At 52.5% G+C, this 15,202-nt stretch overlaps 1 protein-coding gene across 1 annotated transcript; it reads left to right on the top strand.

The window, feature by feature from the left end:
* The first annotated feature begins 1,616 nt into the window (after positions 1–1,616).
* On the top strand, positions 1,617–14,965 carry LOC136127067 (uncharacterized). The gene is made up of 5 exons (XM_065882482.1): positions 1,617–1,691; positions 7,208–7,336; positions 9,368–9,478; positions 13,987–14,050; positions 14,865–14,965. The coding sequence occupies exons 1-5, from the start codon at positions 1,617–1,619 to the stop codon at positions 14,963–14,965; spliced, it is 480 nt and encodes a 159-aa protein (XP_065738554.1).
* Positions 14,966–15,202: the final 237 nt, after the last annotated feature.

Genomic DNA, 15,202 nt, shown 5'->3' with positions numbered 1-15,202 from the left:
TGATATTTTAAATATATGTAATATTTTATTTTTTAAGTTTTATTTTCTATTGTAGTTGATTAACAATGTTGTGTTAGTTTCAGGTGTACAGTGAAGTGACTCAGCTATACATATACATGTATCTATTCTTTTTAAAATTTATTTCCCATTTAGGTTATTACAGAATATTGAGCAGAGTTCCCTGTGCTCTACAGTAGGTCCTTGTTGGTTATCTATCGTAAATATACTCGTGTGTATGTGTCAGTTCCAAACTCCCTTTTTATCCCTCCCCCCACTTCTCCTTTGGTAACCATAAGTTTGTTTTCTAAGTCTGTGTGTCTGTTTCTGTTTTGTAAATAAGTTCATTTGTATCTTTTTTTTAGATTCCATATATGAGTTAGCATATGATATTTGTCTTTCTGTCTGACCTCATTTAGTATGATACGCTCCAGATCCATCCATGTTGCTGCAAATGGCATTATTTCATTCTTTTTTATGGCTAATATTCCATTGTGTGTGTGTGTGTGTATATATATATATATCTCACATCTTCTTTATCCATTCATCTGTTGATGGACATTTAAGTTGCTTCCACGTCTTGGCTATTGTAAACAGCGCTGCAGACATTTAGGTGCATAAATATATATGATATTATTTCATATGCAATGCGTGCATACAATAAACATACAGCTAGACCACGTACCACTGCCCCCGGGAATCGTACCGCACATGGCTGTTGACAAGGCACCAGACAGAAAATGACCCCAGTGACCCCTATGCTATATGTAGGAGTCGAAAGGGTAGATGCCCACTGTTGACAAAGGTTGTCTATGACTAGTAGGATTTGGGAAGACTTTTATTTCCCCCCATAGTTTTCTCTAGTGAACATGTTGTCTTTATCTGGAAAAGAATTAAAATCACTTTCAAAATGAAAAAAACATTTGTTGCAGTAAAGGTTTAGTTAAAATGCAATACTCAAAAGGGAAAATGGATTCATTTATTTTGAGGGTAATTAATTTTTCTAAATCATGTATACAAGCAAAGTTGAAACAAATATCAAAATAGAACAGGGCGGCGGTAGGACTCTGGGAGATAGGGATTTCCTTCTTTATACTTTCTCATGTTTTCCAAACTTGTAAAAATGTGGAAGAAGTTGTCTAGAAGCCAAGTGGAGGGGGGGATTCATTTCGACCCTGGGCCGGGAGGCAGGAGAGGTCTCCCAGGAGAGGCAGTATGGGTGCTGAGCTTGGGGGCCTGGCCATGACACCAGCAGGCAGACCACCAAGACCACGGTGCCTGCCAGGGTCCCCCTGCCCAAAGCCCCTGGCTGGGTGAATGGTGCAGGGGCTGCTTCAGGGGACCCCAGTGAAGCAAGTCACGGGCCACACCAGGTAGGAGAAAAAGCCTTAGCCCAATGCAGCCACATGCAGGTGGTCATCTGAGAGCCTGGCCGCTCCAGCGAACTGCCCAGAGCAGCCAGATGGTGGCTCGCCCCCCAGGCGTGCCCAGCTCTGGGTGCGCGGAGCCAAGATCGTACCTGGCACCTCACCTACCCCGCAGGTGAGAGCCTTGCAAATGGCAGAATAACCGCATCTTCTGTCTCTCCCTGCAGCCACATCTAGGTCACATGGCGCACAATGAATGTGCCCCTCATCTGCGACAGCGGCTTGGGCGACAGCAGCTTGGGCAACAGCGGCTTGGGCGTCAGCAAGGTGGGCTTTGCGGGGACAGAAGCGCCCCTGGCTGTGTTCCCAACCATCCTCGGGAAACTCTGTCAGGATGGGAGTGCCGGGTGTCCTCCCTGGGGGCCGCGGCTCCTCCCCCACACAGGCTGGCCACGTCAAGTCCGTAGAGCAGGGTGGCTGTGGTAAACGTGCACCAGACTCAGGGGGCGCTTGGCTTGGCAAAAGGCAGGGGGCCAGGCCCACCCAGAGCTTCTGCTTCAGCGGGTCTAGGGGAGAGGGTCAGGGTTTGTACTTCCCACCACTTCTCAGGGGATGCAGAGGCTGCTGGCCCGGGGCCACACTTTGAGAACCACAGACTTAGAAAGAACAGGCCAATTACATATGATAGAAGAGCAGACAGTTGTCAAAAATAAATCATGCCCATCTATTTACTGTTTGATTTTCCCACTTCCGAGAGTAGAAGGAGTTCTCCACCTTTAGGGTGAACATCAGTCCACTGGTACTAGGTGACAAACTGACACTCAGCCTCCACGACAGGAGGACAATAGGGATGGGTGGGGACTGAGGCCAACGCTCTGCCTGAAGGGGCATCTTTGCTGCCTAGTGACATGCAAGAAAGCAGGCCCAGTATTGCCAGATTTTCCTGTTCTTCAAGAGAATTTAGAAATTCAGGGTTTTTTATTGTGATAAAAAATATATATAACATGAAAGTTACCACTTGAAATTTTTTTAAGCATACAATTCAATGGCATTAGGTACATTCACCTCGTTGTGCAACCGTCACCCCCACCCACCTCCAGAAAATTTTCATCTTCCCAAATGGACACTCTGTCCCCATGAAACGCTCCCCATCTCCCTTCCCCAGCCCTGGTCCCACCACCTACTTTCTGTCTCTATGGATCGAACTCCTCTAAGGACCTCACCTAAGTGGGACCACACGGCATGTGTGGTGACAGATTTCTCTGTCACGTAACAGGGTTAACAAAAGTATATACATACATACATTTGGCCTGAAGGTTAAACAAGATGGTGAATGTATGATTAACACAGTTTCTGGCCAGTAGGAAGTTTCTAACCATGACCTCCTGGGAAATCGGGGTGATCTCATCTTGAGATCCTTACCTTAATTACATCTGAAAAGAGCCTTTTTCCAAATAAGGTCACACTCACGGGTTCCTAGTGGACATATCTTCCGGGGACACCACTCAGCCGACTACAGTGACCTCGAGAAATTGAAGCCTAATCCGGCCTCTGTACCCTGACACTGAATTGATTCTCAGAGACAGCTTGGGGTGAAGTAGAAAAGATTCATTTTATTGCTCGTCCAGGCAAAGGAGGCCACAGCGGGCTAATGCCCTCGAGGCTGTGTGGCCCACCCTGGAGGGGGTCGCGATGGTTCAAAGAGGGCGTGGTCAGCCCACGGACGTTCTTCTGATTGGTTGGTGGTGAGGTAGTCGGGAGTCGGCATCCTCCACCTTCTGGTTCCAGCTGGTCTGGGGTCTGTGTGCTTGTGGGCAGCAGACTGTTAACTTCTCCCACCTGGAGGAGGCTTCAGTATCTGCAGAACAGCTCAAAGATATTGTTGTGTGCATCCCTTGATGGGGAACCAGGACCCTGCCCCCAGGCTGCGCTATTGTTTCTCCTAACTGCTTCTCCCTAGTCTCTGCATCCACGCCCTTCCCTAATTAACAGCTGGTTGAACCTGCTTGTTGGAATTCAGGGAAGGTCATGGAGGCCGAATGAAGCCTATTTCCTGTAATCAAGTAAATACAGGGGCTTCCCTGGTGGCGCAGTTGTTCAGCGTCCGCCTGCCGATGCAGTGGACGCGGGTTCGTGCCCCGGTCCGGGAAGATCCCACATGCCGCGGAGCGGCTGGGCCCGTGAGCCATGGCCGCTGAGCCTGCGCGTCCGGAGCCTGTGCTCCGCAACGGGAGAGGCCACTAGCAGTGAGAGGCCCGCGTACCGCAAAATCCTCAGTGTGGGCCGGCAGTCTGGAGACCCCGGGAGGAGGAGGAGGAGGAGGTGGTGCTGCCGTCTTGAGTCCCACGGCTGACCGGGAGCAGAATTCCTTCCTCTTGGGGGACCGGAGGGACCTCCGTCCTTTCTCTAAAAGCCTTCAGTTGATTGGATGAGGCCCACCCACATGGTGGAGGGCGGTCCCCTTTACTCAAGGTTGACTGATGTCAATTTCTCAGCAACACTTAGACCAGTGTTTGGCTGGGGATGAGTCAAGACACACCCAGGAGAACCAGTTGGGTGTGTTAATTTCCTTGGAGACTGAGCCGTTAGACTTCCCAGAAGGGCCGCCCAAACTCCCCAGATGAAGCTTTTGTTGCTAGCGGTGGCCGCTGGCTTCCAGTCCCGTAGGCTCTGGAGTCTGGAGCAGCATGAATGCTGGAGATAAGAAAAGGCCTGGAGAACCTTCCTTCATCTACTGACCATGGCTTAGCTGAATGAGAGAGGGGCCTCGACACCCCACCAAGCCCCTCCCGACGCACAGCTATAGACTGAGCTTTATCCACCCGGACAGCTGCCAGCCACTGCAGCAGGGGGAGCGGAACGTTCTGAAAGCCCCTGCACATCCCCCACTGCATCTGCAGAAGCAGGAACCCAGTCTGGGGCCGCCCCGCAATCCTTCCTCCCAAAGTTTCATGGTCTCTGAGCCTCGTCTGCTATCTGCTCTCTCAGAAACCGAATTCTCTCTGAATAATTCCCCACCAACAGGACAGAATGCATTTACTTCCCACCACTCCCACCCCACTTTTAGGGGTTTAACTACTCAGTAGTTTGGAGAGGGGGAGTGAGAATAAATTGGGGGGCAGGGGGCAGGCAGTGGGGGGCTTATACTTCCCCTGTTGTAACTGCTGCTGGGTTAGTGCCCTGGGGCGGCCGTGACCAAGGGCTGCTGTCCTGGTGGTGAAACAACAGACATTTAGACTCTCCCGGTTCTGGAGCCCCAAGTCCAGAATCAAGGTGTCGTCAACTGAAAAAAACAAACAAACAAACAAAAAAACCCCGCACAGGCTAAAAGCTGAGAATTATGTTTTACTTGGCAGACTTGCTGAGGACTCGAGCCCGGAAGACAGGCTCTCAGACAGCTCTGAAGAACTGCTCTGAAGAGGCAGGGGAGAAGCCAGGATATATAGGGGTTTCGCAACAAAAACCAGGTCGTCGGTATGTCAAAAGATTATTGCTAATTAAGGAAAAACGCATATCTCAAATTAACGAATTGAGCGCTTTTCTAGGTATGGGAAGATGCAAGCGTCCAGGCTCACTGGAATCATTCCTTTGATGTGCACCTCAGCTATCTCGGGCCAGGGTCCTGCTCCTTGCCACCCTCAGGGTGCACAGTCGGGCGGCTGCAGTGACTGATGGCTTGATGGCCGTGACACCCTTTGTTTACTGGTATGACAGGCGACCTTCTTCATCTGCGGGGTTTCAGGGCCACACTCTCCGAGGGTCCAGGGAAGGATCTTCCCTGGCCTCTACCAGCTTCTGGTGGGCGCAGGCATTCGTGGGCCTGGTCTGTCTCCATCGTCATGGGGCTTCTCTCTCCCCTATTCCCTTCTCTGTCCCAAATCTCCCCTCCCTTCTCTCTCATAAGGACACTTGTCATTGGATCTCAGGCCCACCCTAAATCCAGCATGATCTCATCTCCAGATCCCTAAATGAATCACATCTGCAAAGACCCTATTTCCAAATAAGGTCACACCAACATACGTTCTGGGGGCGGCCCATGGACCTATCGTGGGGGCCACCAGTCAACACACTGCAGCTGGTTTCTGCCTCTGCTCTGCTCTGTGGTGCCCATGCCGGGGCTGGGGCTCCTCTAGCTACTGCTCCCTGAGAGGTTCTGCAGATAGAAGGCGGCGGGAGGGGACAGTCTTCCCGTTCAGCCTCCCGCCAGCAACAGCGATTTCCCGCATCCTCCGGCCCCATCCACACAGCGCCCAGTGGCCATGAAAGAATGGCAGAGCAGAACCCCTCCCAGCCCTGTGGGGCCTCCTCTGAGCCCTTGTTCTGCAAACCCACTGCCCGGTTCTTCCTGCAGCCAAGCAGTGTCGGGTGGTTCTACTCTCTGCCCTGTTTGTGCTTTCGAACCCCCAATGCTGTGTGACCACCTCCCTGTATTCAATCCCTCTGTTTGAAATCCCTGGTGTGGCATCTCTTGCCCCGACACGTATAATAATTTGTCCTGCAAGGTCAAAACTTAAAGTTGCATTCTTTTCCATTATGGTTTGGAATATTAAAAAATAATGTAAAAAAAAAAAAAACAAACTAAATACTACAAAAAGTAAAAAAAAAAAAAAAAAAAAACCAAAAAATTCCAAATAACAACTTAACGTTGCCCCATGGAAAATATTCCACAGCCACGGGGGAGGAAAAAAGACTTGTTATCGCTACAAAGAGGTACAATAGGAAACGGAGTGTATATAAAGTAGGTTACGTACCTGGGGAAGCATAAGATCACAGCAAAGAACCCCCAAGTTCCTCACCGAAATAGCAACGTGTGACCAAGACGAATGATCTGGCAGCAAACCGTCTATCAGGACCGCAGCCGACTGGGCTGTCTGTCTTTGTTTTGCGTGCGACATCTCGCCTGCATCCTCCCAGACTTCGGGCAAGCCCCTGGGTAGCAGGAAGGAAGTGTCTGTCTCCAAGAGGGGTCGGCGCGTAACAGGATGCTCTGCGTGGACTCATTTCCATCCAAGCGCCATGATTCCTCCTGGGCACTTCGGTGTAGCAGCAGGTTGGGAGTGAGACCCCTCGTGGGGGACCTGCAGCCACGGAGAGGCGGGACGAGGCTCAGCTCGGAGTCACCCAGCCCACTGTAACCAGAGCGGTCGGCAGACCTGAGCACCGTCCATGTCGAACCAGGATGACCCTGCTGCTTCTTCACTGCCGCAGGCGCGGTGCTCCAGAGCACCCACCCAGCCCTCCGTCCTGCACCCAGCCTCAAACCTGCACAACGGCCCAGTGTCTCTTCTCGCCTTGTCTGGCGTGCTCCCTAATAAAATCCTCGTACCTTTCATCTCTTGGTGTCTGGTTCTTGGTGGACCCAGATTAACACACAGCCGACTCTCAGATCGTTTCCGAATGATAGAACGAATGGTTTAATCCGCATGAAAGTGGATAGATTTATCTTCCTAAAAAATAACAGAAATTAACTTAAATCGCACGCTTTCCCCCACTCATTTTCCAAAGCAAATGTAGAAGCCAGTGTGTCCCTCACCCCATGGTTCTTTCCTCCCCCGCCTCTCTCTTTGTGGCCTTAGTGTCCTCACCTACAAAGTGGGCAACAGCGTGTCCCAGCAGGGGTTCCTCGGGTACACTTCTTCCCTGCAGGTCATTTGCTGAAACCCCTTAGTGGCATTCTGACACAGTGCATGGGTCTGAGAAGGCCATCGATGGTGGTGCTGTGACCCAGAGCCATCCCCAGTGGCACGTCGGTGTTCCCCGCCGTTCACTGTGCACTGACACGCGAGAGCCCAGTGAGGCGAGTTGCTCCTGAGGGCAGATCTGGCCTGGCCTCTGTCTTTCAGAAGCTGTTGGTGGGAATGGAAGAAGAAGACTGGTTCATCGGAAATGAAGTTCAGAAAAATCGAGGGAAACTCAACCTGAAATATCCCATCTCTCGGGCAGCCATCACCAACTGGGACAACATGGAAAAGGTAGGCTGCAGCTTCTGTTGGGTGGGACCCGCTCCCAGGGCCCCCATCGATGCCGAATGGCAGCCCCGCTGCCTGGCACCTAGGAAGGGATGTACCGCCAGCATCCAGGGCTCTCCCGGCACTTCCTGGCTCTGGGTCCCTGGAGACACAACACAACGGTAGTAACCTCATCGATTCTAGAGTCAGAGACCTGGGCCTGAATTTTGCCTCCACCATTTATGATCTGCGTCATTTTGGACCAGTAACTTGGCTCTCTGGTCCTCAGTTTCCTAATCTGTAAGAAAGGGGTATAACTTTTCCTATCACATAGCGCTGTTGTGAGGATTAAAGCTGACGATGGATAAAAAATCCTAAATCCACTCCACACCTATTAGGATGGCTGTTACTTAGAAAACCAACCAACAAACAACGCCCACGCCCCACCCCAAGAAAATAACAAATGTTGGTGAGAAGGAGGGATTAGAAAACTGAGCCTCTGAAACACTGCTGGTGGGAATGTAAAACGGTGAGGCCTCTATGGAGAACAGTATGGTGGGTCCTCAAAAATTAAGCTAGAATCGCTGTATGGTCCAGCAATCCTCCTTCTGAGTGAATCCCCAAAGAACTGGACGCAAGGACAGGAAGAGATGTTTGTACACTCACGTTCATAGCAACACGATTCACAAGAGCTAAAAGGTAAAGTGACCCAAGTGTCCTTCCACAGATGACTGGATGGGCGCAACGTTGCCCGTCCATAAAATGGAATATCATTGTCTTAAAAGGGAAGGAGATTCTGACATAGGCTACAATGTGGACGAACCCTGAGGACATGGTGCTAAGTGAAACAGGGCAGTCACAAAGGGACAAACAATGTATCATTCCACCTTACGTGAGGACCTAGGGGCATCAAATTCTTAGAGACAGAAAGTGGGCTAGTGGGGGCCAGCGGCTGGGAGCGGGTTGGAGAATTAGTGTTTAATGGGGACGGAGTGTCCGTCTGGGAAGATGGGAAGTCTCTGGAGATGGATGGTGGTGACGGTTGAACAACAATGTGGACATACTTAACGCCACTGAACTGTACAGTTGAAAAAAATCTGACAGCGGTAAATTTTATGTCCTGACGTGCTGTTTCGCCGAAAGTTTTACTTTTGTTTTAGGTTCGAAGGGTTTGTTAGCAAAAAGACACCACTCGTCACACAAATAGACAATTTCAATTTAACTTTAATAGAAAATCATTAGAAAGGAAGAAATAGAAATGAAAAGGGATAGAAAAGTAAAAGCACGTACATCGCCAGATTGGGCCGACACCTACACCCAGACTCAGCGCTGGGAAGTCCTGAAAACGGCGATCTGGAGTCCCAGCTGGGAAAGGTCCCGGGCGGTGCGTCCACCCCACGGGTGAGACTTCAAATTGCAGTTTAGGGGACTATCGCTTATAATACCAGGCCGCTAACTGATATCATCAATTTGCATGCAAATATGCAGCTCTCGGTTTCTTCAGCAGGGCTGTTTATCTCATTTTGTGTATCATGCGGATTTCTAGACCCCCAGGAAATGACCAGGTCCATGAGGCTCAAGAAATTCCATGATCCACTCCCTTCTTTTTCTTTTTAAGTTTTAAAAATTAATTTTATTTATTTATTTATTTTTGGCTGCGTTGGGTCTTCGTTGCAGTGCACGGGCTTCTCATTGCAGTGGCTTCTCTTGTTGCAGAGCACAGGCTCTAGGCGTGTGGGCTTCAGTAGTTGCAGCACATGGGCTCAGTAGTTGTGGCGCACGGGCTTAGTTGCTCTGTGGCATGTGGGATCTTCCCAGACCAGGGCTTGAACCCATGTCCCCTGCCTTGGCAGGTGGATTCTTAGCCACCGCGCCACCAGGGGAGCCCCTCCCTTCTTTACCTGAAGTGCCGCCAGACTTGCTGGCGGCAGCTCACAAGCAGGCACGTAGTCCAGGCAAGGTCACGAATCGGTTCGAGGCCTAATATCGCCTCTGAAGCCTGAGCAGACGACTTCCATTTCAATCCTCCTAACACATGCCCCTCGCTCTCCTCAGACCTGGCACTACTCCTTCTACCAGGTGCTGCACGTTGCCCCAGAGCAGCATCCTCTCATGCTGACAGAGCCGCCCTTGAACCCGACGTCCAGCAAAGAGAAAGGGTTGCAGGTAAGAGGCCAGGTGGTGGGCAAGGGGGTCAGGGAGAAGGCTGCGTGGCGGGCGGCTCGGGCCTCCCCCCAGCCTCGGGCTCCCTGCGGAGAGACTGAGATACCAGCTGAGACCCATCCTCTTTGACATTAGCGGCAAGAGTGACGGCTGCCTCTGGAGAGCTCGCCAAGCAGTCTGGTACGGGCGAGGTGTTTAATCTGAATTATTTCATCTAGACCTATGGCTACTCTATGGGCGGGGCGATTATTAACCCCTTTGCACAGATGAGGAAATTGAGGCTTCCGGGAGTGGAAGTAACTTGGCTGAGGTCACCCAGCGAGTGGCCTGTGGACTCGCCCAGACCCTGGGGTCTGAGTGCACAGCCCCATTCCCAACACTGATGCCTGGTGTGTCCTGCCTGCAGGTCTAACCCTGACTTAAAAGCTCCCAGACCTCCTCCATCTCTGGGCCTCACGCAGGGCCTGACACCCCCGCACCCCAAGGAGTTGGTGGTGTGTGCTGGTCGGATTGCCCCAGATTGAACTGGGTGGTGGAGCCCATCAGGGCTGCTGGGGAAAGGGGGGTGCACCCCCAGTACAGGTGGCAGAGTACCCCTCAGGCTGGAGCGGGGTCCAGGTGAGGTGGGGACCACAGGGGCTGCCTTATTGAGGACTGAGGTGAGCCAATTAAGCAAGCAGCCAGGTCCCACCACCTGGCCCCGACTCCCTGGAGCCCAGCGGTGCCTCCTGCCGTGAGCGGTGACCCAGCGGGCATGCCCAGTGGCCCATGCACCACCTGCACACAGAGGAGGCTCGTGCCATGGCCCAGAAGCAGAGCACCGTGCAGCATGGCTCAGGATGCGTTACCTTATGCCACCTCGTGTAACACGGCACTCAGGGGAGCCGGTGAATCTCCCCTGCATGTGGGCAGGCCGGTCACGGAAGTGGGCCCCGCCGGGCGCCATGTGGACCTGGCACAGGCCTGCAGCCTTGCCGCATCAGATACCAGCTCCGAGAATGCCAGTTGCCCACTGGGGCTCCTGTGAGCTGGAGAGAGAAGACAGAGACAGAACAGTCCCTCACCCGAGGGAATGTGCCACTCCAGACTGTCTTATTCGGGATCCCCCAGAATAACAGCACCCGTAGGAGATACACATATAGAAGGAGGTTTATTATAAGGAATTGGCTCATGTGATTATGGAGGCCAGCAAATCCCAGGGTCTGTAGTCGGCAGGGTGGACCCCAGGAGAGCGGATGGTATACGTTCCAGTCCAAAAGCAGGAAAAACCGACGTCCCAGTTCAAAGGTCCCCAGACAGGAGGATATTCCCTCTTATTCAGGGGAAGGTCATGCCTTTTGTTCTAGCCAGAACTTCAACTGATTAGATGAGGCCCACCCGCTTTGGGGAGGGCAACCTGCTTCACTCAATCTATGGGCCGAAATGTCAATCTCACAGACAGACCCAGAGTCATGTTTGACCCGATGTCTGGCCCTTCCGTGGCCCAGGCAAGTAGACACATTAAGGCACCCTCACACAAACTGCACTGCTGGCCACACAGCCTGTCTTGGGCACTTCCCCACCCTTCCCGAGCCCACTGCCTGCCTTTCTGTCCTGACTGTCTCCAAATTTACCCTCTAATCGTATCAGGATCCCAGCAGGAAACCAAAGCACACTCACGTCAGGTAATGTTGGTGAGGGTTTATTAAAGAGATTGCGTACCAAGGTGAGTATGAGTCTTAGAAAAGCAGCACGAGAGGGTTGCAGAGCCCCCGGGTGGTGACAGGGAGCCGTCCCCTCGCCTCCACTCCCAGGGCTGAAGGAGCAGCAGGGGGATACCTGCATTGGGAAGGCTCAGCAGGTAGGGAGAGGGGCCCTCAGGTCTCCAGCACCCTCTCCAGCGTCCCCCGGCTCTCCTTCTGCACCTCCATGGGCAGATCCCGGTGGGTCACCTCGGGGGGAGTCTGTGACTACAGCCCAGGACAGAGAGAGGTGCCAAAGGGCGGAAGCTCCCACAGGCTTCTGAAACAGCAGGCGATGGGGGTCCGCACCGCACCGGGGCACAAGGAATGCCACCTCACTGTGGACAAATGGGCTTCCCCGCATCTGTGGGCGCCACCACGAGCTCCCCATCATGCAGGCCCCTCCCAGCAGGGTCGCTTCCCTGCCTACGTCCCTCTGTCCAGCAGCCCATGTCCAGGGCTCCTCCCCGAGACTGGGACAGGCTGAGAAGTGCAGGGTTGATTTTTCTCCTGGAATGAATCTGTATCTGAAGAGGATTTCTGGGGGCCGTGTCCCAGAAGAGAAGCCAACGGGGGAGCAGCCCAGCGTACAAGGAAGGGCCCAGCCTGGCCTTAAGACCTCTGACTGCACCAACGTGTGTGACCTCAGGCGGCTGACTGGCCCTCTCAGTGTCCTGGTTTCCTCCTCAGAAGGTTGCTAACGGTATCGGCCCTGGGGTCGCTGTTGAAATGAAATGAGTTAACGCTGTAAAGCGCTTGTCCCAGTGCTTAGCGCCGATCGAGCACTCAGTAAATGCTGGTTCTTGTCCCCTGGCCTCAGTTTTCTCATCTATAAAGTGGGAGTTTGACCGCAGGAACCCTGAAGACCCTTCCAAGCTCTGTGACCTCTGGCCTCATGCCAGGCCAGGGGGAGCGGAGGTTGGTTTATGTCTTTGTGTTTTTAGGGGGAGCGGTCTCTAGTTGGAGCATAAAAGATGCCCTCCCTCCTCCATCAGGATCCAAATTCCAGGATTTAAATTCCAGGATCCACCAGGTTCCAATGTGGGGGGCACCCAGGAACAGCACAGACTTACAGGCTAGTCTTTGTACGGACACGTGTTTTCACTTCTCTTGGGTAAATCCTCAACCCCCCCAGACCCTGCTCTGCAATAACGCACTGAGTGGGCAGCATGCTTGGTGAGTACTGAGCTTGGTGGCGTATCTTGGCCGCGTGTAATACTGTGTTTTAGTAGAGATGTGGATGGACCTAGAGGCTGTCATGCAGAGTGAAGTAAGTCAGAACGAGAAAAACAAATATTGTATATTAACACATATGTGTGGAGTCTAGAAAAATGGTACAGATGAACCTGCTTGCAAGGCAGAAATAGAGACACAGACATAGAGAACAAATGTGTAGACACTAAGGAGGGAAAGGGGGGTGGTGGTATGAATTGGGAGATTGGGACTGACATATATACGCTAACTAATACGTATAAAATAGGTAACTAATGAGAAACTGCTGTATAGCACAGGGAACTCCACTTCACTGTACAGTAGACACTAACACAACATTGTAAAAAACTGTACCCCAATCAAAAAAAAAAGTGCGGTCTTGACCCGGTTAAGAGATCTCTGCGAGAGGCCGGTTAATTTCCCTCTTAGGCAGCTGGTTAAGTCTGCACCTCAACCGCTCCCCTTAAGGTCCTGTCACACACCCCAGGGCCACGATGCACCTGCCCTAATCACTTCAGAACCGGGTACCAGACCATTAGGGACTGCCCCGAGTCCCTAATGTCACTGCCCCTGCACAGGGGCCATGAAATTATTCAAACGAGCCAATCCAAGAAACCCGTGCAACCTAGCAGAGCGCCCCGCTGGCCACCCGTGAGCTGACCCCCGCAGCTCCAGCTCACTGTAACCCCGTCCTTGGGTGCCGCACCCCCGTGGCCCAGCCTGGCAACTGTCCCTGCTTTGGAGCTGTACGTAACAAAATCTGCCTTCCATCTGTCTGAGTGACACCGTGTTGGGTTCTGCCATCAAAAGAACCTGTAGTCCTATGGACCCGTGTCACCATCTTGCAGGAGAATCATTTGTTCACCCAGCCAGGTTCACAGAGGCAGTGCCCTGTCGCGTTCAGCATCCGTGTTCACATCCCACTTTTGCCACCTGCTTCCTCGCAGTCTTGTCCACTGGTCCCTCCTGTGGACAAGGGGGGGCTCCAATATCACATACCCCCGGGGGATCACCACGGGCTGTAAACGCAAGGCTGTGCCTACCCTGTTCACTCCTTCCACCTTGTATACAGTCAGCACCCAGGAGAGATTTCTTGACCAAGCCATGTCTGGACTAAGTGTCTGGCACGCAGTTAACACACAATGACTGTTAGCTTTCACTGTTCCATTTTAATAAAACAAATCTCCCAAGTGTGAGAATTTCTGTAACATCTGCCTGCCCTCGGAGAACAGAAAGAAGGATGTACTCGGTGGAGGGACCGGTAACGGCTTCACAGAGGCACTGGGAATTCAGCCGCATCCCCACTGTGAAAAAACGGTGGTTCATAAGATGACGTGATGCCCTGTGATCAGTCCTGAGACGGTCCATAAGGTGATGTCCCGTTACTACCTGGGAAGAATGCGAGCCCATTTTACAGACAGGGAAACAGTGTTGCAGAGCTCGTCAGGGCAGGGCTGGCATTCCTGACCCTGTTGTCTGGATCCCTCAGGGGGAGCCCAGTGCTTCGGGCCAGTCGGCCTCATGTGCTCATGGAATTAAGGGAAACCCGCCCCCTGAGTGTTCCGCGCTTTCCCGCAGATCCTGTTTGAGACCTCCAGCGTGCCGGCCCTGTATTTAGCCATATTCCCTATATGGCTCACGGGTAGGTGGCTCCAACCTGTGCTCTCTCTCCACCTTCAAGGACGTGTGGGTCACCAGCGAGGAGTGTATACGGACGTCGGTTCCTCCATCGTCAGGAGGATAACCCTCTGATTGTGACTGTCCGGACCCCATCGCCTGTCTCATGAGCACCAGCTCCAGGCTGAGCCTCAGCTTGGCTGAACTGACCAGAGCTCAGAACCAGCTCAGACATGAAGGTGGCCCTCCCCCCACCAGACTTCGACAAGAAGGGTCAAGAAAGGACAGACAGCATCTTGGGAAATGCTCGCAAGGCACTCGCTATGTCAAAGCACAGTCACGAGGGGAGGGAATTTCCGGCGACCCCTGTGTATTATTTCGGCGTGGCTAAGCTATGCTTCAGTAACAAACATTCCCCAAGTCTCAGTGTCATAAAACAAAAGCATATGTCTCACCCGTGCTACATGTCCATTGAAGGTCACAGGGGCTCTGTCCTGCTTTACCCTCACGCCAGAATCTGGCCGACAGAGCTGACACCATCTAGAACATTGTCACGCATTGTGGGTGCACATAAGGGTGCCCTGGAGGGCCTTTCACTGGCAGCAAAGGGACACATGGCACATCTGCTCAAGTAATTGTCCAGAACAAGTCACGTGGCCCCCAAACCACCACGGGGGCTGGGAAGTACCACCCTGCCACGGACCTGGCCTCCACCGTGGGATAAACAGCGCAGATGCTCTGGTTCACGAGCCCACAGTTAGGGCACATTCATGCAGGGGGCATTACGTCCTTCACGGATTTATTCCTCATCACGTTGCCGTGAGATTGGCCTATTCAAGCCGACTTCGTGATGCCGGAGCTGAAGCTGAGAGACATTTATGAGTTTGAGCGAGGTCATTTCAACAGGGACGGGGAGTTTAAATCTGTAGAGAACTCCTAGTTGGGACACCAGAGGAGGGTGAGAGCAGAGAATAAGGGGAGAAAGCACGAGCATCTAAGAAGGAGTTCCCACCCTGGAGGCCCAAGTTCACCATGTGAAGGACCGCGGAGGGCCCAACAGCGCAACGGGGCATCCCCTCGGCAGACGCTGCCTGGGGAAATCCCACAGTGTCGAAAGTAAGAGCAAATTCTAGAGGCAGTAGGAGAAAACAACAGAAACCAGGTAAACTATAAAGTA

This window comes from Phocoena phocoena, chromosome 8, assembly GCF_963924675.1.
Source record: "Phocoena phocoena chromosome 8, mPhoPho1.1, whole genome shotgun sequence".
Lineage (NCBI taxonomy): Eukaryota > Metazoa > Chordata > Mammalia > Artiodactyla > Phocoenidae > Phocoena > Phocoena phocoena.
The sequence above is the reverse complement of the archived record's forward strand: the minus strand, read 5'-3'. Positions and strand labels throughout refer to the sequence as shown.